The 22,147-nt window shown below is 45.3% G+C and overlaps 1 protein-coding gene across 2 annotated transcripts in view; it reads left to right on the plus strand.

The window, feature by feature from the left end:
• Positions 1-21,765, plus strand: part of nell3 (NELL (neural EGFL like) family member 3) — a 42,074-nt gene extending 20,309 nt beyond the window's left edge. For both annotated transcript variants that reach the window (XM_041185075.1, XM_041185076.1), the window contains exons 4-5: positions 16,826-16,892; positions 17,454-21,765. In XM_041185075.1, coding sequence (XP_041041009.1) covers positions 16,826-16,892; positions 17,454-18,979 — 1,593 coding nt within the window. In that variant the 3' untranslated portion in view covers positions 18,980-21,765. The remainder of the gene's footprint in view (positions 1-16,825; positions 16,893-17,453) is intronic.
• Positions 21,766-22,147: the final 382 nt, after the last annotated feature.

The following is a 22,147-nucleotide window of genomic DNA, read 5'->3' on the forward strand; positions in this document are numbered from 1 at the left end:
TGGAAGATTATAACCAATGCATCCAGGGCCGGAACCATTGGTGTTGGGCATCATGGTGGGCAGGGGGTGGGGTGGGGGTAACAATATGGCAATTAGGCCAGAAATTGGTTTTATGCCGTTGTGAGACCAGTTTGCAATCGTCCGCTCCACCCATCAATGACGGGCTGCATTTCCTGGCGCCACACATCGGGAACATCATTTTAATGCATTTGCATCTAATTATAAGCCCTGCTCGCCGGAATCATCCCCCCACATCAAATTTACTGCCCACATTGACGTAACTTCAGAACAGCGTGCCTCACAACTACCTTTAAAAGGCGTGCACCTAGAACCTAAACTTGAGGGGAACTGAGAGGTGAGTGCACACAAAGTTGCACAGTGCTCGCAAGCATCACCCATAGGACATCAAGGAAGAGGCACCACGCACAGGCAAGTCGCTATTTCCTGGTTGGCCTTCAGTGTGGTGCCGGGGCAAGGGCTCCAGTGCGGATAAGGCTGGGGTGGGGGGGGGGGGGGGGGGGTGGTGGTGTGGGGGCAGGCTGGAGTTGGGGGGGTGGTGTGGGGGGGTGCGGGCAAGGCAGCACAGCCTGAAAGAAATACCCAAGCACATGCTGGGGCCGGTGGGGGGGTGAGGGAAGTGGCCATGCACTTGGAACAGCTTTCCAAAAGTGAGCATTCTTCCGCAGCTGAGACTGTTCAACAGCAGCTCCATTGACATGCTTAGAGTCGGGCCTCTGAAGCTTTTGTGCCCACACAGGCAACGCAAAAGCATGAAAGTGCCACCAAATGCTTCAGAATTTCTCACCCCTCAGGGGCAGACTGCAAATTAATGTGTGTTTTATGGGGCAACAGAGCAATTAGCTGACTGGGCAAGTTGCACAATCCCCATGCAAAAGGTGGCCATGGCGCAGTCACTGATGGAGGTGCTCACAGCCCCTTGCAAACTCATTAAGGTTTGGACCAGTATCCATTATAGTTCAAACTAACAGTGCAGCCTAGCAGTGCGGGTTAGGAGAATGCCTGAGCTGAGAGCACAACATGCAGTCCAATGGGCAAAGCTGCTGCCAATCGGTAAAGTGGAGTGGGGTGGAGGTCCATGGGGTTTTGGACAGCCAATGAGTGCATTACACACTGGTAGCCAGCACTCTGCTGCATGCGTGAACAGACCTCTGGACTTAACCAGGAGAGGTTCTTAGGACTCGTATCCTAACCCATGCGTCTCTCTCTTTGATCCTGCAGAAGGAGAACATCAGGGTCACGGAGCCTGGTGATTTAGTGATAATAGTCGCTAGATTTCCAGGAGAATGATGATGACATGCAGCGAGGACACTCCAGAGATCTTCACATTGCATTGGTGAATGTCTGACTCCAGTCTAACTGAGGGCAGGTTGCTTGTGCTGTGTGATCAGGGTCATATCACGGAGACGCAGCCGTGAAACTTTAACAGCACCTGATCCTTTGTCAGCCTTCAGCACCTGAGCCCTTCAGGAGCACAGCATCACTGGTCAGATGCTGAGAGATGGGGTGACCAGCCCCACCTTAAAGAAGCTGAGAGCACACACACAACTCTGTGACGCCTGCCCGCCACATTCTGGCAGCAATGACGAGCACCATGGAGATGCAGGCATCACTAATGCGTCCAGTGAGTGTGAAACTAGACCTTTTTTTGGTCTGAAGCTTACACACTGCACAGGTATGAGGCCCTGGACTGGACACCTGCCTTTATCTTGTGCAGGAACCAAGGTTTCACATCTGAGTGATCCGAACACTGCTTAACACATCAAGGATCCATAGACACGGAGTCATTTTTGGGAATTTATTTACAATAGTGAACGCTGAGTACAAGTGATTAACACCTGTGCCCAGGCTGTGCAACTACATCTTCTTAACCTTCTTAACCCTGCCGGTAGATCTTGGTGCTCTCCTGACATCCACAGTGGAAGTGGAGGCAGCCTGCTGATTCCTGTTTGTGATGACCTTGACAGGCGTACTCTGGAGGGCTGAGACCTGGAGGACCCCGGCCTGCTTTCGGGATCCTGCTGTGTGGCAGTGGCACCCTTCTTGGCCTGTGGAGCTGAAGCTGCTGGGGTCACAGGAAGAATGACCCCAAATGCCTATCGTTTGCTCCACCAAAGTCTGAGTTGTGGCATGAGCCTCATTATACCATCGCTCTGCTGCAGTCTGAGGCCACAGCACGGGCGTCATCAGCCACATCCTCTGTGGGGATTCTTTGTCCTTGAGAAGCCAACCCTGCAGCCTCTCTGGACCCTGGAAGATGCCAGGGACCTGAGACCCGCTAAGGATGTAGGAGTCATGGACGCTCCCTGGGAATCGTTTGCAGACCTGCAGGATGTGGTGGTCACACACCAGCTGAACATACAGCGAGTGGAAGCCCTTGTGGTTGATGTAGTTGCCATGGAGATTTAAGTGCCACGTGAGTGTAGTGGATGGCACCCTGCACCTGTGGAAAACATGAGATCTGTGCAAATCCCAGCACTCTTGCTTCCTCGCTTTCCTGATCCCAGGAGAAATGCACAAAGTTCTGGGCCTTCGTGAAGCTGGGCCAGGCACTTCCATGTCACCTGGGTGGATGGCCCCAGGGTGTGCACCTGCTGGTCCTCCCCACGAAGGGTTCCGAGGGCCCCTGGCTAACTTCTTGAGGAGGAGTAGCTGGAGTGAGTTCAAGCTGACCCGCACCCCTCATGCTGACACTGTTGGAGGCCAACTATGGCATCAGCAATGGAGTTCAGCCCATGCAGGAATGCAGGACCGATGTCCTGGACCAAGGTCTCCATGGCGGCTGCTATCCTACCAGATTTGACCTTGGTGCATTGGCATGCCGGCACTATCATCTCAGACAGAAGGTAGATGGACCCCCCTATTGTGCTTTGCAATTTGAGGAGCGCAGCGGATATCCCTTTCTGATGTTTCCAAGATTGCCTTTGCAGCTTCAGTAACTGAGATACATACGAACGTACAAAATAGGAGCAGAAGCAGGCCATTTGGCCCCTCGAGCCTGCTCCTCCATTCAATACGATCATGACTGATTTGTTTGTGTTTTGAATTCCACATTCCCCTCTACCCCTGATAACCTTTGATTCCCTTGCCTAACAAGAATCTATCTACCTCTGCCTTAAAAATATTCAATGATCCCACCTCCATCACCTTTTGGAGGCAGAGAGTTCCAAAGTCGCACAATTCTCTGAGAGAAAAAAACTTCTCCTCATACCTGTCTCAAAAAGGGTGACCCCTAATTTTAAAACAGTGCTCCCTAGTTCTGGACTCACCCACCAGATGTATGACTGAGTCCAGGGGCTCCTAATCGGACTCAACCAATTTCTGGCCTCCAGGAGTCCTCCAAACGCTGGGAATCTGGGAAGTCCCTGCTGCTGCCTGCTGTGGGTCAGGCAGAGTGATGTGCTCACCAGATTGTGATCTTGAGGCTACTCTAGAACTAGCTCCCACGGAGGTATGGGTGAACACTATAATGGGGCTTCAATTAGGGTGCCTTCAGATTCTTCTTCCGCCTTGTCTTCATGGGCTTGAGTTGAGGACCCAGCTTATGGACCCCCTCGGCTGCTTTCCAGATGTGCCTGCAAAAGCACTGTGCATGACAGGGGACTGCGGAACTGGGGAGCTCACTCTTAGCATGGTTGTCTGATGGATGTTGCACTGCTGGACCCTCACTTGTTTGAGCACTGCTGACTTTACTGTCAGCACAGGAATGGTCCAGATTGTCGCCGGCCAGCTGGATGACTCTTTTTCCAAGGTCTGTGAGGACTTGGATGTCAGGCGTTCCTCCACCAGTCTGTGACCTCTCCCTTTTCTTGTGTGCCAGCTTGTCCTGTATGAAGACAGATGGAGAGAGTGTAAGCAGGATGCCTGCCAGGCCAGATGAGAAGGATGCCTGCCATGTGTGGGTGGTGATTTGTACCCATGGATGGGATAAGGACACGATCCACAGGATAGATGAAGGTGTGTATGAGAGAATGAATGGTGATGTCTCTTGAATTAGCAGTGAGTGAGATCCCTGTGGATGTGTGATGGGTTTGTGAGTGTGTGAGTTGAGAGTGATGAGAAGAGTGACTTACCCTGGTGGAACAGAGGATCATTCATCCCCTTGCAGCACTGGGTGGCTGTCATTTTTTTGCAGGGCATTGGCGCTGACCACCGCTGCCTCCCATGCTGAATTGGTGACTTTGCTTGCTGGCTTTCGCCCAGAGCAGGGGTAGCGGACTTCATGACGGGCCTTCATTGTATACAGTAGGCGCCTGAGGGAGGTGTCGCTAAATTTGGAGACAATATGTTTCCTCCCTGTGGCAGCCATTACTTTGCAGCCAGTTCCTTAGAGAGTGCTAGCTCTGTGCAGGGGCAACTTTAAATATGGCGCCCCGATCACTGATGGCCTGAGGTGACAGCAGGGCGGGCAAATCAGAGGCTGCTCCATCAGCGGTCCGACATGTTTTCCATGAATGCATTATTAATGAGGTGGGAAGCACCAGGAACGGGTCGATATGTCATGAAAACCCACCACTGCGGCCAGCAGGTAAAATATCCTTTTTCCTGCTCACTACCGCACTTTGTGAAAACCTGGGACAATTCCACCAACTTTCTTTGTAGCGACTTCTTTTAAGGCCCTCGGATGCAGACCATCAGGTCCAGGGGTCCTGTCAGCCTTAAGTTCCGTTAGCTTTCCCATTATTTTTTCTCTAGTGTTAGTGATTGCTTTAAGTTCCTCTCTCCCTTTGCCTCTTGATTTTCTACTATTCTTGGGATGCTTTTTGTGTCTTTGACTGTGAAGATCGATACAAAATACTTGTGCAAAACCTCTGCTGTTTCCTCATTTCCTGTTATTAATTCCCCAGTCTCACCCTCTAAGGGACCAGTGTTCACTTTAGCTACTCTATTCCTTTTTATGTACTTGTAGAAGATTTTACTGTCTGTTTTTCTATTGCTTGCTAGTTTTCTCTCACTACTTTTAGTCACCTTTGTTGGCTTCTATAACTTTCCCAAGCTCCTGGCCTACCACTAATCTTTGTAACATTATACACCTTTTCAATTTGATTCTGCTCTTAACTTCCTTAGCTAGCTATGGATGGTGCATCCTTCTCAGGCTTTCTTCTGAAATCAAATAAATCTTTGTTGAGAGCCCTGAACTATCTCCGAACATGTCTGCTACTGCTTCTCTATTGTCTTCCCTTTTAACCTATTTACGCAGTCCATTTCAACCATTTTTGTCGTCTTACCCTTGTAATTGCCTTTATTTAAGTTTAGGACTATTTTATGGACCCACGTTTCTTCACAATCGTGTTTTGATCACATTTGCCTTGAGGATCCTTTACTATGAGCTCTTTAATTTATTCTGTATCATAACACATTTTAAGGTCCAAAATAACCTGTTCCTGGTAGGTTCCAGAATATATTCTAAGAAATCATCCCAAGTATACCCCATGAACTCATCCTCGAGGCTGCCTTTGCCAATTTGATGTTGTCCAAACAATGTGAAGATTAAAGTCCCCAAGATTATTGCAATACCTTTCTTGCAAGCTTCCATTATTTCTTGATGTATACTCTGTCATACTAGGTAGCTACTGTTGGGGGGCCTACAAATTACTTCCACCAGTGACTCCTTTGCTGTTTCTTATCTCCACCCAAGACTGATGTTGATCTTTTGAACCAAGCTCATTTCCCACTATTGTACTAAGCTCATCCTTTATTAACAGAACTGCCCCACCTCCTTTTCTTTCCTCCTTTCCTCCCAAAATGTCAAATACCCTAGAATATTCAGGTTCCAGCCTTGGTCACCTTGCAAAAACACTCCAATGTCATTGTTTTCCATTTGTGCCATCAATTCGTCCATCTTGTTACAAATGCTGTGAGCATTTAGATAAAAAGCCATTAATTCTGTCTTTTCACTGTTTTTGCCTGCTCTGTCCTCATTTGCTGGTGCACTCTGATGCATAGCTCAAATTTGATTAAATGTAGATATTACCCCCCTCCCCTTACTTACCCCCAATCATATCACCCACTGTCACTATCAACCTCCCCTCATTTACCTCCTCCCCTCATCCCCTGCCCTTGGTTACTCTCATTCCCTTATTTACTCTCATGTCCTCACTTACCTGCTCCCCTCACTTATCCTCCTGCCCTTACTAACACGCTTCCTCTCACTAACACTCCTTCCCAAAATTAAATGCTCCCTCATTTAAATACCTCTTAACCTTCATTCACCCACCTCCTTTCATTCCTCCTTTCGCTCACTTACCCCCCTCCCTTCAGTTAACCTGTTTCCTCACTTATGTTTTGTTCTTTCTTGGGATTTGAGTGTCTCTGGCAAGGCCAGCATTTGTTGCCTATCTCTTGTTGCTCTTGAGGAGATGGTGTTGAGCTGCGTCCCTGAACCGCTGCAGTCCATGTGGTGTAGGTACACCCACAGTGATGTTAGGAATGGAATTCCAGGATTTTGACCCAGTGACAGTGAAAGAACGTCATTATAGTTTCAAGTCAGGATGATGTGTGGCTTGGAGGGGACCTTGCGCTGGAGGTGTTCCCATGTTTCTGCTGTCATTGTCCTTCTTGGTGGAAGAGGGTCCTGGGTTTAGAAGGTGCTGTCAAAGGAGCATTGGTGAGTCTTTTATTCATTCACAGGATGTGGGTATCGCTGACTGGGCCAGCATTTATTGCCCATCCTAATTGCCCTTGAGAAGGTGGTAGTGAGCTGCCTTCTTGAACTGCTGCAGTCCATGTGGTGTAGGTACACCCATAGTGCTGTTAGGGAGGGAGTTCCTTGATTTTGACCCAGCGACAATGAAGGAAAGGCGATATATTTCCAAGTCAGGATGGTGAGTGACTTAGAGGGGAACTTCCAGGTGGTGATGTTCCCATGTGTCTGCTGCCCTTGTCCATGCAGATGGTAGTTGTGGGTTTGGAAGGTGCTGTCGAAGGAGCCTTGCTGAGTTCTTGTGGTGTATCTTGTGGATGGTACACACTGCTGCTACTGTGCATCGGTAGTGGAGGGAGTGAATGTTTGTTGATCGGGTGCCAATCAAGTGGGCTGCTTTGCCCTGGATGGTATCAAGCTTCTTGTATATGGCACACACTGCAGTCACTGTGCGCTGGTGATGGAGGGAGTGAATATTTAAGGTTATGCATGCAGTGCCGATGAAGTGAGCTGCTTTGTTGAGCTTCTTGAATATCATTGGTTTTGCACTTATCCATGTAAGTCACACTCCTTGACTTGTGCCTTGTAGATGGTGGACAGACTATGGCGAGACAGGAGGTGACTTACTTGCCACAGAATCCCCAGCCCTGCCCTTGTGGCTACATTACTTATAAGTCTGGTCCAATAAGCCTCTGGTCAATGACAACTCCCAGGATGTTAATGTTGGGGGATTCAGCAATGGTAATGTGGTTGGATGTCAAGGGGAGACGGTTAGATGCTCTCTTGTTGGTGATGGTCATTGCCTGGCACTTGTGTTGCACGCATGTCACTTGCTGCTTATCAGCCCAAGCCTCACCTCACTCAATCACTTACTTCCCCTTCCCCTTACTTACTCCTCCCCCTCCTCTCACTTACTTAATATTCTGAAGGGGCTTGACAGGTTAGATACCAGAGGTTGTCTCCCCTTGCAGGGGAATTTAGAACATGGGGACATGTTGTCAGAATAAGGACTGAGATGAGGAGAAATTTTTTACTCAGAGGGTGGTGGATCTTTGGAATTGTCTACTGCTGAGAATTGTGAATGCTTCATAGTTGAGTATATTTAGGACTGAGATTGATAGATTTTTGATTTCTAAGGGAATCAAGGGAAATGAGGGCTGGGATTTTCCCGTCCCACCCACCGCTGGACTGGAAATTCCTGCACGAAGTCAATGGACTTTTGGCTGGTCCATCAAATTTTCCACCCCGCCCGTGACAATTCCTGTCGTGGGCGGAACCAGCTAATCCTGGCTATGGAGTGGGCAGGAGAGTGGAGTTGAGATGGAAGATCAGTCATGATCATGTTGAATGGCGGAGCAGGCTCAAGAGGATGAATGGTCTACTCCTCCTATTTTTTATGTCCTTACTCCCTTAATTGCCCCTCTCCCCTCGTTTAACCACCCTCTCCCTTATTTTTCACCCCTATGTTCACTTACCCCCCCAAATGCACCCATCTCAAAGAAAGGCACAAAGGAGTGATCGAAAGAATTGGAATTGAACTATGCATGATGCTGGACTTAAGTTTGCCACATTTAATCAAACTGGTTTAACATGAGTATATTAAGAGGGAATTTTTAAGCTTCAGTGAGTGTGACTATCCTTAGAACTGAGTTTGCATGGTGTGGGGAAAGTTTTATTCTATTTTGCGAGAAATTGAAGCTTAAAGTCTGGGATTAAAGATTAATTACTAGGAAATTCCACACTTGCTGTATCTCCCATTTTAAACAAAGCATATTGCTAGATCACTCACTTTAATGCTGAATCAGACAATATAATAATGGTAAAGTTGCTTGAATGTCAGTTTAATTACTGTACCAATAGTTCTCACAGCTGAAAGAGTTTAGCAAGTCAAGGTTTCATGCTGAACTTCACATTTCCTGAATGAAACAGATGGTCTGTACCAGCTGGGAGCTGAGTTATCTCATCCTTCGTGCTGGTAGTTTAGTTTCACCCAGATGGCTTAAGTTGTCTGTGGTGTAGCAATTGGCTAAATGCTGGTTGCAACCAGGCTTGCATTAGAATATAGCCTGTAGGGCAGGGTAAATTTTAAAATTTGGCACCTCTGGGATGGAGCTTCATTCACCAGGAGTCCATATTGGGAAATGGAGCACAGATACTAGTGTAGTTGATTCACGGACCACATAATTTTATAAAATTATAGAACCTTACAGAACTGGAGACTATTTGGCCCTTGGTCGATGTGGTAGTCCTTTGAAAGAAGCATCTAAATAATCCCACTCTCCTGCTTTCCCCATAGCCCCACTCAAGCTTGTACCTACTGAGCCCTATTCTACTTGTCTCCCCTATCTCCATCTCCCAAATCCATATTCTCCCTCTCACCCTGAATTCTCCCCAATTCTCAAGCCTTATCCACCCCATTAGCCCTGCCTAATTAACCAACAGTTTCCTGAGCTTCTCTCTCCATCCCCATACCCCTTTAAATTAACATAATTAAATTAACAGAAGAACATCATAAGATCCTAAGAAATGGGAGCAGGAGTAAGCCCCTCGAGCCTGCTCCACCATTCAATAAGATCATGGCTGATCTGATTGTGGCCTTAACTCCACTTTTCTGCTCTTCATAACTCTTAACCCCTTAACTCCCTTGTCAATCAAAAATCTGTCTAATTTAGCCTTGAATATATTCAATGACCCAGCCTCTACTGCTCTCTGAGATAGAGAATTCCAAAGACTAACGACCCCTTGAAAGAAAAAGTTCTTCCTCATCTCAATCTTAAGTGCGAGACCCCTTATTTTTAAACTGTTCCCCCTAGTTCTAGATTCCCCCATGAGGGAAACATCCTCTCAGCATCTACCCTGTCAAGTCCCTTCAGAATCTTATATGTTTCAATAAGATCACTCTCATTCTTCTAAACTCCAATGACTATACGCCCAACCTGCTCAATCTATCCTCATAAGATAACCCCTTCATCATAGGAATCAGCCTCGTGAACTTTCTCTGAACTGCTTCCAATGCTACCTCACCCTTCTGTAAGTAAGGAAACCAAAGCTGTATATGGTAATGGAGGTGCTATTTTGACCTTATTTGCTGCTGTGCTCTTATGTTTGTACACTCTGTCCCTTCCTGTCACACTCTGCTATCATTACGCGCATTGTTACCCTCCGCTATTGCCTTGTCCTTTCCATTTAACTTTCCAAATCTCCTGTCACATGAACCCTTCCCCACACTATTTAGTTTAAAGCTCTTTCAACAACCCTATTTGTATGATTCACCTGTACACTGGTCCCGGTGCTGCTGAAGTGAAAGCCGTCTCAGCAGTGCAGCTCCCTCTCTCCCCAGAACTGGTGCTAGTGCCCTATGAATCGAATCCCCTTTCTCCCACACCAATCTTTGAGCCACACGTTCAACTCTAGAATCTGATTTAGCCTATGCCAATTTGCTTGTGGCTCAGGTAGTAATCCAGAGATTCAGAGACGATTACTTCTGTGGTTTTGTTTTTTTAACTTAGTCCCTAGCTGCTCATACTCTCTCAGCAGAGCCTCTTTATTAGTACGACCAAACTCATTGGTACCCATGTAGACCTCAACAATTGGATCTTTCCCCTCCCACTCCAATCTCCTTCCCTCTCCGTCCCAAAGGATGTGTCCGTAATGCTGACACCAGGCAAGCAACACAGCTTTCGGGACTCATGCTGCAGACAACCATACCTATCCCCCTAACTATACTGTCCCCTACTACAACTAAGTTCCTTTTCACTCCTCCCACTATGGTGCAGTGTTCTGTTTGCACATCCTCTGTGCAGTCCCTGCTCTTGTCCACACAAGTTGCAAGAACCTCAAACCCATTGGACAATTGCAAGGGTTGAGGCTCCTCCATTGCTACCTTGTGGATCCTCTTACATGCCTCACTCGTAGTTACACATTCCACTCCCTGACCACAGACCAAATCTGAAATACCCAGCCTAAGGGGTGTGACTGTCTCCTGGAACAAAGTGTCTAAAGTTCAAACTGCAGCACATTGACTGTGAACTGAAGTTCCTAGAGCTGCAGACACTTACTGCAGATATGGTTGATCGCGGAAACTGCTAATGTGTTACACATGGATTTTAAAAAATTTGTGGACTGGAATTTATTGCCTATTCCTATTTTCTCAGGAGGTATTAAGAGTCCATCACATAGCTGGCATCTACCTGGCTATGTGGAAAATTGCCCAGGTATGTCCTGTACACAAAAAAGCAGGACAAATCCAACCCAGCCAATTACCGCCCCATCAGTCTACTCTCAATCATCAGTAAAGTGATGAAAGGGGTCATCAATAGTGCTATCAAGTGGCATTTGCTTAGCAATAGCCTGCTCGCTGATGCCCAGTGGCGAGGGCCACTCAGCTGTTGACTTCATTACAGCCTTTGTTCAAACATGGACAAAAGAACTGAACTCCTGAGGTGAGATGAGAGTGACTACCCTTGACATCAAGGCAGCATTTGACCGAGTGTGGCATCAAGGAGCCCAAGCAAAACTGGAGCCAATGGGAATCAGGGGGAAAACTCTCCACTGCTTGGAGTCATACCTAGCACAAAGGAAGATGGTTGTAGATGTTGTAGGTCAGTCAACTTGCCCCCAGGACATCACTGCAGGAGTTCCTCAGGGTAGTGTCCTCAGCCCAACCATCTTTAGCTGCTTCATCAATGACCTTCCTTCCATCATAAGGTCAGAAGTAGGGATGTCCGCTGATGATTTCACAATGTTCAGCACCATTCATGACTCCTCAGCTACTGAAACAGACCATGTCCAAATGCAGCAAGAGCTGGACAATATCCAGACTTGGGTTGACAAGTGGCAAATAACATTCGCGCCACACAAATGTCAGGGAATGACCATCTCCAACAAGAGAGAATCCAAACATCACCCCTTGATGTTCAATGGCATTACCATCACTGAATCCCCCACTATCAACATCCTGGGGGGCTACCATTGACCAGAAACTGAACTGGACTAGCCACATAAATACTGTGGCTACAAGACCAGGTCAGAGGCTAGGAATAGTGTGACGATTAACCCACCTCCTGACTCTCCAAAGCATGTCCACAAGGCACAAGCCAGGAGTGTGATGGAATATTCCCCACTTGCCTGGATGAGTTCAGCTCCCACAATACACAAGAAGCTTGTCACCATTCAGGACAAAGCAGCCTGCTTGATTGACACCACATCCACAAATGTTCACTCCCTCCACCACCAACACATAGTAGCAGCAGTGTGTACCATCTACAAGATGCACTGCAGGAATTCACCAAGGCTCTTTCGACAGCACCTTCCAAACCCACGACCACTGCCATCTGGAGGGACAAGGCCAGCAGATAGATGGGAACACCACCACCTAGAAGTTCCCCTCCAAGTCACTCACCACCCTGACTTTGAAATATATTGCCATTCCTTCACTGTCGCTCGGTGAAAATCCTGGAACGCCTTTCCTAACAGCACTGTGGGTGTACCTACACCACATGGCTTTAGTGGTTCAAGAAGGCAGCTATGGATGGGGAATAAATGCTGGCCCAGCCAGCAAAGCCCACATCCCATGAATGAATAAAAAAATACATAGTTTGGAGCTGGAGTCATGTGGAGGCTGGACCAGTAAACATTAGATTCTGTTCCCAGTCGGGCATTCGGTGGGCTGTTAATGGCAATCCAGTGGCTATCATTTTTTTCCTTATGTCTGCCCACAATTTAAATTCTGCTTCATAACTTGTTCTGTCGGATTTGAATCCATAATTTCTGTGTTGCTCCCATGCCATTACATTGTCACATCTCCCTTTGTATCACCAATGCCATTAACAAATCCAAGCGTTGCTACCTTGAGGAGCACTGCCTCTACAGGCTCAGGTTCAGAAAGGAGACAATTACTATGTTTCTGCACCTTCTGTAGGCACTGCCACCGAGCCTCCTCACACACACATACACAAACAAACACCTGTGACTGTTTTGCTGCTACCTCTTTAAAGGCACCATCTACATCCGCTGTGATTGTTTGGTCTCGATGTTACAGTAGTTGGTGTGAATGATGCAGGATGATATGACGTTTTGGTTTGCTCAGGGCCAAGTGGGAGTGTTAGCAAACTGTGAAAAATCAGATCTATCAAGCTTCTGTATTTCTTTTATTTCTATATCTTGCTATCAGAATCCGTATCCCGGCATAGACTCGAGGTAATTAAAATTGAAGTCACTGTTGTCAGTGTGTCAATTAAGAATTCCTTAAACTTGACAAGTAATATAATTCCTTTGTCTTGAAGACTAATGAAATCCACACCTGCCTGCCTGGAGTGCTCTTTGATCAAATTCAGCACCCATCTTTATCTGCGTCGTTGGTGGAAAATACTACCTTGACAGATCAAAATTGGTCTGATTAATTCCTCAGGCAATGCTGTCAGTTTTCTTTGAGAGAAAGGGAAGGCCATTATTAGTAAAGCATATTCTATTTCAAGGTTGTTTGCCAACTCTCGCAGACTTACTTTGACCTGGAGGTGAAAAAATCTGCTAGAAATCAGGTCTTTGAGAGACAGCCACTGTGTCTTTGAGATTTGACTTGATTGACAGCCCCGTTATCAAGAGGTTTTGCGGGCTGAGGATTAAAGTGGGACGTACAGCTGCTGCCTGACTGTTGCTTTCTTTGATTTAGATATTGGGCCCAATCCAATGATTGTTATAAGGTGAAGCAACATGAAAACTGTCAAGTTAGAAAAGGTTTCCAAGAATGCTTTGTTTTGTCCCAAAACCAGTTTTGAATATATTGGTGAGAATCCTTTAGGAACGTATGCCTTCCAATGAGTTTTAGTAGGGTTTTAGCCTAAACCACAGTTTGACACTGAGTGAGTTTTTACTTTTAGAAAGCAGGAGGTCACATGTAGTGGCTTCCTGTATTACTTCCATCTACAACCCAAGGGTATAAGGGCATTTTGTTAATGCTGTCCCATATACATTATGCATAAGATCAAGTTTCAGTTGGTAGGAAGCTGACTTTTGCAGTGAGCCATAAATTAGAGTATTAAGAAGTAGCCCAAATTGCAACAAGCTGTATTTCCAGGACTATAGAGGGGACACGTGTTATGATGCTGGATGCGAGAGATGCTTTCAAATAGTGTTTGCTTTGTACTAAATACTGTAGCTGATGGTTTGCGGTTGAGTGGATGGGTGAGTGAGTAGGGGAAAGAAGATTTAGAACGTGACAAGCGGATGATGTTATTAGTCCTGCAGTTACACCATCCCCCAGTCAATAATGTCCAGTACTGTATTACATTTTTATAAGTAGTCAAAAGATAGCAGTTTCTTGGCCCTGCTCCAGTTCAGTTGTGTGCTTTTAGTTATCATTTATTTTGTCCTGCATGTAGAGAAGTAGTTTTGAGATGATACAAATGCAAAGAGCATGTACAGTGAGACACAGGAGCCCATTATGAAGCCCATCATCAAGGCTGATTTTAACTTGGGTGTGGGACAGGGAGATGCTGGGGGCCGGGGAGTGGGGTGGGGGTGGGTGTGCCAAAAGGACCAGAAAATCCATCTGGCCCATTCTTGAGTATGAGGCCTGGGAGATTTTAACTCCAGGCCTTGATTGCATGCCCCTCAGTTGCCCCCCACCAAGTATTTCAGCAATGATCTCCCTGCTAGCAGGAGGGAGTAAAGATTGATGGAGTGGGATGCAGAATGATGACTGCCATCCTCAGGGAGCCACAGATAAAGTCCCCAACAAGGTAAGTGAATATTTGGGGATAGGGGAAGCAAGATTAGTGACAGGACCCCTCCAAATTCCCCTCCAAGCCACAACCATCCTGACTTGGAACCATATCGCCATTCCTTCACTGTCACTGTTTCAAAATCCTGGAACCCCCTCCCTATAACATCACTGTTGATGTACCTACACCACATCGACTAGTGCAGTTCAAGAAGGCAGCTCACCACCACCTTCTTGAGTACAATTAGAGATGGGCAATAAATGCTGGCTCAGCTAGCGATATCCCGTGAATGAATAAAAAGGGTGGAAAGCCAGTGGCAAGAGCAGCCCAAGGTATTCTCACAGGGGCAGATGGAGCATTCTTGCTCTTCCAGGCCCACAAGAAACCTTTAACAATTAATAAAAAGTTGGTCACCTAGTGGGCCTGCTGGATCCTTGCTGATTACGGCTTTCGTGAGCAGGCTGGAAACTGTGCAGGCCTATGGTTAAAATGGTGTACCCGCACTGATGATATCATTGGAATTCGACTTTGCCATTTAAATTAGCCCCACTCCTTTGGGGCAGGCAGCTTTACCTAGCCTGGATTCAGGCAAGTTTAAATGGTGAGAGGTGGAAATGCAGTGCAAACATCTCCTTGCCATCTATAACCTTTCCCCTGCCTCTATCTCTGCTATTCTCTCTGGCAAAATTGGCCGTATGGTGTTAGTGAATTAACATGTACCACAGCAAGGTAGTAATAGAAACATGTACTCCTTTAAGATTTCGCTGTGGCTGCAGTTTCACTGTAAGCTGCAAACTGAACTTGTGACATGCTTCAAAGGCTGTCTGAGTGCTTTGGATGGCAGTGATGATAGAGACAGCGTGTGAGGAATCATTTGTGGTAACTATGACTGGAGCCTGCAGGACCAGGTTAGGTGGAGAGCAGGCCCACGTAATTATGGGGGAGGCCACACATCCCATTCCCACTAGCAGGGAAACTCATCCCCATTAAGTCAGTGGCAGGAATGGGCTGACATGTGGAGCCAGCCTGCTGGCTAATTAGGCTCATTAATGAGGCACTTAAAGGTCGTTATCCCTGAACCCACTGGGATTTAGTGGTGGCTCAGGATTCTCCTGAACTTGCATGTGTTTCCCATGCCTCCTGTAGGCCACCCAGCAAACCCTGTCAGGGGAAACTCGTGTGGGGGGGTGGGGAGCTGCATGGGTGGGGAGCCGTCTTCAAAAGTACTGAGTAGTGATTGAGGAATCCACCATCAGGAAAGACTGTGTCTGCTAATACTCAACCCCTGCTCTCACATCCAATCCCCCTCCCCCACCTCGTTAGCGACTCCCTTCCTGCAACCATCAACCTGCCCAATTACCCCTCTCTAGGGATCCCAGGATGATCTCTGGTGAAGGCCTCACTGTAGTACCAGAAGCAGCCACCACCTCCGATGGCAGTACCTGCATTGGATAGTTGCCAACCTCTGATTGGCTGATGGGTCCCGGTGGGTGCTGCGGTGTGAATTCCAGGGAAGGCCCAATGTCGGTCATTTGAGTGCCTGACCACGCCTACTGAAACTACGTTGGTTCTCCAACTGGTGGGAGGGAGCAGTGTTGAGGACACGAAATCCAGCGCCATAATTCGGGAGCTATTTGAAAGTAGAAATTGTAAGATAGACTTATGGTGGCAGCTTTTCTTAGCTCTGCCATCTTCTTGCACATTTGTACTCTGGTTGTCTTGCTGCTGTTGATATTATTTGTCCTATTAGCCAGGTTTGTTGGGATGCTCTTATTTGGATAGTGGACGAAGCAGAGAAGACGAAGTGGAGATTTAAGAGGTGTTCAAAATCTAGAAGGACTTAGGAAACAGTTTCACCTTATTTATTCTATCAGGGATAGAAGACTCAGACACAATCTTAAGAACATTGACAAAAGGATCAGAGGCAACATGAGGAAAAAAAATTTACTCAGTGAGTTTTTATGATATAGAATCCTTGACCTGAAAGTAGGTTTATCAATACTGTTCAAAAGTGAATTGGATAAATAATTGAAAAGGAAAAATTTGCAGGTCTGCTGGGAAAGAGTGGAGGAGTGGGACTAATTGGTTAGTTCTTTTGGCAGAATGGGCTGCATGGTCATCTCTATGCTGTAACATACTGTAAATCTAAGATGCCCTTCAATGCCTAATTGGACAGTCATCTCTTGCCTCATTTTGCTCAGTATGATTTGTAAACACCATGTTGCAGTTACATTGTAGCGATTTTTAAATGTGACATTGCTGGTCAAAAATCGGGCACATACTTGAATAATTTAGGCCAATATTATTTCATGTCATGTAGTGTCTTATCTCCATAAATTCAAGACAGCATCTTATATATTGGAATTTCAGAGCGCTAATAAGGTCATTATGTTAAATTACTTTCAATCACAGTAGCTTTCTGTAAATTTTGTTTTAAATCCAGGACAAAGATGAGTGTCTGGAATCGGTAAATCTTTGTGGCGATCGGATAAAATGTCTTAACACTCCAGGTGGGTACTTTATAATTTCTATTAGTCCTAAAGTGAGAAATAACTCAATCGACTGATTGAGGTGGGCAGGGGTTATCTTATGAGGAAAGGTTGGACAGATTGGGCCTGCCAAAGAAGTTTGAGAGGTGATCTTACTGAAACATAGAAGATCCTGAGGGGACTTGCAGGATGGGTGCTGAAAGGATATTTCCTTTTGCGGGAGAGACTAGTCATTGTTTAAAAATAGGGGGTCTCCCATTAAAGATGGAAATGAGAAGAAATCTTTCTCTTGAGGGTCATGAGTCTGTGGAACTTTCTTCCTCACAGACCGGTAGAGGCTTGGTCATTGAATAATTTTAAGGCAGAGATATATAGATTGTTGACTAACAATAGAATGAAAGGTTATCGGGTGTAAGTGGGAATGTGGAGTTGAGGCCACAATCAGTTCAGTCATGATCTTATTGAATGGCAGAGCAGGCTTGAGAGGCCGAATGGCCTACTCCTGCTCCTAATTCATATGTTTGTATGCAATGCCTACAGAAGAGTGCTTAGTCAGTCTCTTTTTTCTGCTCTTTTTAACAGGTGGTTTCAGGTGTCTGGGCATTGCTGAAAGGGACATGGCCTCGGGGTTTTGTGGACATGACTACTTCTTTAACAAAGAAATGCAGGAATGCCAGGCCTGTTCATTGTGTGTTGAAGGCAGAGTAGCGCTCCAGTGCTCTCTGCACAGCGATACCATTTGCACCCAGTTGCCCGAGAACCATCTCTCAGAATCATGGTCAACGAACACCGAAGTCCCATTGCCAAAACTTGAACAGGGCCCAGTTCACCTGGGCTTGAATCTTCCCTTAAAGGGAAAGCTGCAGTCTGACCTGGCGACGAATGAAGATGGCAGGTTGGTCTTCAGGCAGCACGGACTGATCTGGGCCGATTACAACTTTGCCATCAGACATGACTGTAGAAACTTTCTCCAGTTTTCACTGAGATTGAACGAGGAGGAGCAGGGTTGTGACCTCAGTAGTGTCCGTGTTGAACAACCTGAGGGGAAATACTACCAGAGCAGCAGCGTGAGTGGCTCAGCTGAGGTGGAGCCCAGCCAAACACTCCATCTCTTCATGAAAAGCCCCAATCAGTTCTGTAACCAAAGCAACGACCTCAACTTCTACCCCCTCCAGAACGCATTCAGCTTCTTCTGGCTGTCTCATGACACAGGAGCAGTGGCCATGAGTGCGCACATGGCAAGCTCGGTCCACTACCAGATCAACTATCGGCCTGTCTTCAAGGTCATTTCCATCTCCGATCCCTACATGATCACCTTATTCCATGATGGCAGAGCTGTGAGATTCACAGAGCAAGGGGTCATAAAGTTCGTGTATCACCAAGCCCTATATGCAATGGGCCACACGTGTGTTCGAGAAGGCTTCACAGTACTCTCCTACATTAACAGGAATGGGACAAATGAAGAGTTAATGCAAGTTTATAAACCTGGTGTCAACTATCGTGATACCTCAATTACTGCCTCTGGAGCTGCCATGGTGAACGGCGGAGATACAATCAGCTTTCAGATCCATTCTCCTGCACAATGCAGTGTACGCTACTTTGGAGACACCTCTGGGATCAGTGTTTTCAGCCTGATTTGGATTCCTTCAGCCATTTCCTCAGCTCTTCTGCTTGAAGTTTCGGGGTCTGCATTACCAACAGGAGCTGTGAGGAATAAGTTTCTCAGTTTCCAAGAGGTTTCGCCAGTAACAGAACAGAACCAGATCGCACTGGTGACACATGGGCAATTTGCACACAAGTATGTTCTGTTCTGCCACAGTGGAGTGGCCAGCCTTGCATTCAACATCAAACTGATTCACTCTTGTGATATCATCAAAGTTACCCTGAACAAATTGCAGAGTGATCACACCCAGCCATCTGCTGTCGCCCGCCAAATTGGTGGTCAGATGCCTGTGGGTAGTCAATGGGCAAGTGTTGGCCTAAGTGCCTCGTTTGCTGTCCGGAATGGCACAATGGCAGCCATCTCCCTGGACTGTGTACGAGGACGGATTAATCAGATTGCACATGGGCATGAGACCACCCTCTCAATTTTATGGGTTTCATCCTGAATTGTACTGTTGAATGGAGGAATATCTTCAGTGCTTAAGGGAAGCTACATGAAGTGAATAAAACATCACTGAAGTTATAACTGGTTTCAGATAATGGACTCCAACTGTAGCTGATGAAGGTTTTAAAGTTCTTTACTGTGATCTTTGAAGCAGGGAGGAACCACAATTAAAAACCATGGATGTCAATGTAAATGTTGGGCCCCTCCCCACAGCCCCCTCCCCGAGCTGACATTTATCTATTAAGCCAGACAAATGGAAAGAAATGGAAGGCAAGACAATCCAAACTGACTATGCGTGTGCTGAAAGATTTCTACTGCACATTGTAACTGCTGCTTTAAAGAATATTGTGTCATGGATCCAAATTGTGACCCAGCAAATAATTTTTTGGTACAGGTCTCCCCGCTTACGGATGACGGTAATTTGTCTGTCATAATGTGGTGGTGCTATGACTATATGATAAGAATGTAACTTCTGTAAAAGTGATCTTTTGCCCAGTCATTTCCATCTTCTCAGCTTTATTTAAACTGAAGTTAGTGCTTAGTACAAGCTATAGCCACCATTCCAACCCTCTAAAACCATTAGAAGAACTTTTAATACATAAAATAATTGAACATGAATAAGATATTTTTCATTCAATGTTGTTCTTGCATTCAGTGCATCTTAACAAGCTGTAACTAGCTGCTTCTGCCTGAAGTAAAATGAATACTTAAGACACAATAATCAGCAACTTTGAAATTGATGTTAATGCAAATGGATAATGATTATTGCTTTTTGACCAATGTAAGCAAAGACCTGTTTTCAGTGGTGGGATCAGTTGTTTCTCCTTTGAGTGTGGGAGGTGTCCTCTGGGCACTGCTAGGGTTCACAGCTGCTGAAAAATATTTATAGTTTCTACCTCTTCAAATATCAGCAATAAAAGCAATTGACTACAGGCTGGACACAATTTATAGCAATATAAATGAGGTTTCATCCTCTGCCGTAAGCTCTTTTGAAAACACAACTACACAAGTACAGTGCTTCCATGGGGAATTTTTGCTTTCCTTTTCCTCCCTGGCGTGGTGGTGCACACTGCTTTTTGTTTGGCCCTTGGCACTTCACCAGCTGTTCAATGTGAAAATTAATTTCAGTTGGCACTGCCAATGGATCACTAACACAGTGGAGAAAATTTGTTCCAGTTGCTATGTGTTACAAAATTATGCATGCATTCTTTCTGAACATATTTACTGTTGCTGTATATAGCAAACTAGAGCAATTCTTCCCTTCAATACATCCACACATGCAAGAAGCCAGTGGAAACTGGGACTGTAGGCTTATGGGATGGTCCCTAAAGATAAAGTAATTATTTTTCACTTTTTTTCCATGTGGGGTGAAAAGGGAAAGTAATTATTTTTTAAAATATCTATTACAAAGCAGTATATACATTGGCTTTGAAATCTGCTGTGTGAATATTAGTATAGAAATGTTTGGTGTCCATATTGTTATGATCAGGTGAGGAGGAGTCAAATGGCTCCCCTCTTCCCCCACTCCTTGTTTTACTGCAATAATTTTAAAAAAGGATATGCTTGCCATTCAGTGAATGGTTAACTGTTTACGTCCTGTGACTATAAAAGAAACAAACAGACAGGTTTCCTTGAAGTTTTTAAAAGCAAGAGAGTATTTCTTGTACTTAACCCTGGTTCAAGAAAAATCATTTTAAAAAATCTAACTTTCACATGCACACACACACACACTCAAAGTTCACACAAGCAAATAGATTATAGAATGAGAGGATATGTTAAGCAATTTAAAGTCCAGTAAAGTAAAACAGTTCTAAAAGATTGATGACTTGGCTGTCTTCAGGCCAAACTCGGTGGTCCTTCTCAGCTTGGTGTTGAGGCAGCTTAAAGCTGTAGACAGATGACTTATCTGTTCTTTTGAAGATAGCAGCTGCTGGGGTGAGTTCTTTTTAAAAATTTCCATCTGCCGCATATGGAGAGTCAATAAAACAGCAAACAGTGTTAGAAACTTGCAATTTGTATGGAAAGAGAGCGAGAGACTCACACCAGGATCTTGCTTCTTCAGTGCCTCATTTACTTGTGTTGGTCTGCAGAGAAAACAGCTTCTTAAACACAGCGAGTTAGCTGGCTTGTCACATGACCCTCTCCAACTGCCCAGCTACCCCAAATATGGTTGTGGTACAGTGGATTCCAAATGCATAGCTTACATGATTAGATGATGTTTAGCCAAATTCCCTTCACAACCAGAAGTCCATTGTCCAAGTAATTATGTCTAATGGTTTGGCTCCACCCAGTTGAGCATCCAGGTAATTGTCTGGATGCCTTGCTAATGCAAAAACTCATTCATACTTCATCAAGGTAATTGTTCCCGGTGAGGATTTGCAGATAGGTTTCCTCCATTTTAATAACTTTGACATGTACAAGGTACAGTAATGCAAATGTTTGACCATCTTTGACTGTGATTTCAAGTCCATGGAATGGGATTTTTATTTGGCTGCCACTGAATCTGGCACTAAATAAGTTAGTGAGTCTGTATTTTAGTTAAGGCCACAAGTTTTGCAATTATGTTTTCTATTAAAACTAAGAATCATATGCATGTTTCTATTTCAAATCTTTTGCCAAAAATGTACAGTGAATGTTTAATAACATTTTGATGCTGTTTTCATTTTTATTAACTATGTAATGTATCAGAACAGTGCCACTGTTACCAATTCAGAAGTATAACCTGTTTATACTATTTATAATATCAACATATATTGTAGCAGAAAGATTAAAACATTTTGTTTCCAAATATTTGTATTGCTTAGTTATAATATTTTATTTTAGCAAAGTGTCAACAAGGAAATATTTTGATATATAACTGTATTTCTTAAATGGGGTGACATCATGAGGCCACCTGCACAAGGGACATGTTTAAGTCAATCGCAAGTCGGTAGTTACAAAGTGGCCAAGGGTAGTTGAAGGCCTATATACAGAACTGTGGTTTAAGTCCAATAATGCCAATTATTCACCCACCTATTCTGTTTCTCTTGGCCTAGTTTAACAATGGACTGGTTACCTTTCATTTATTTTTGTATTCTAACCCTATGTTTGCCTTCACTTTGAAGTAATTCATTGGTGCTATACAAATGCAAACTCTTTTCTGAGTTAGGCAGTGGGTTATCCTGGGCTC

This window comes from Carcharodon carcharias, chromosome 3, assembly GCF_017639515.1.
Source record: "Carcharodon carcharias isolate sCarCar2 chromosome 3, sCarCar2.pri, whole genome shotgun sequence".
NCBI classification, from domain to species: domain Eukaryota; kingdom Metazoa; phylum Chordata; class Chondrichthyes; order Lamniformes; family Lamnidae; genus Carcharodon; species Carcharodon carcharias.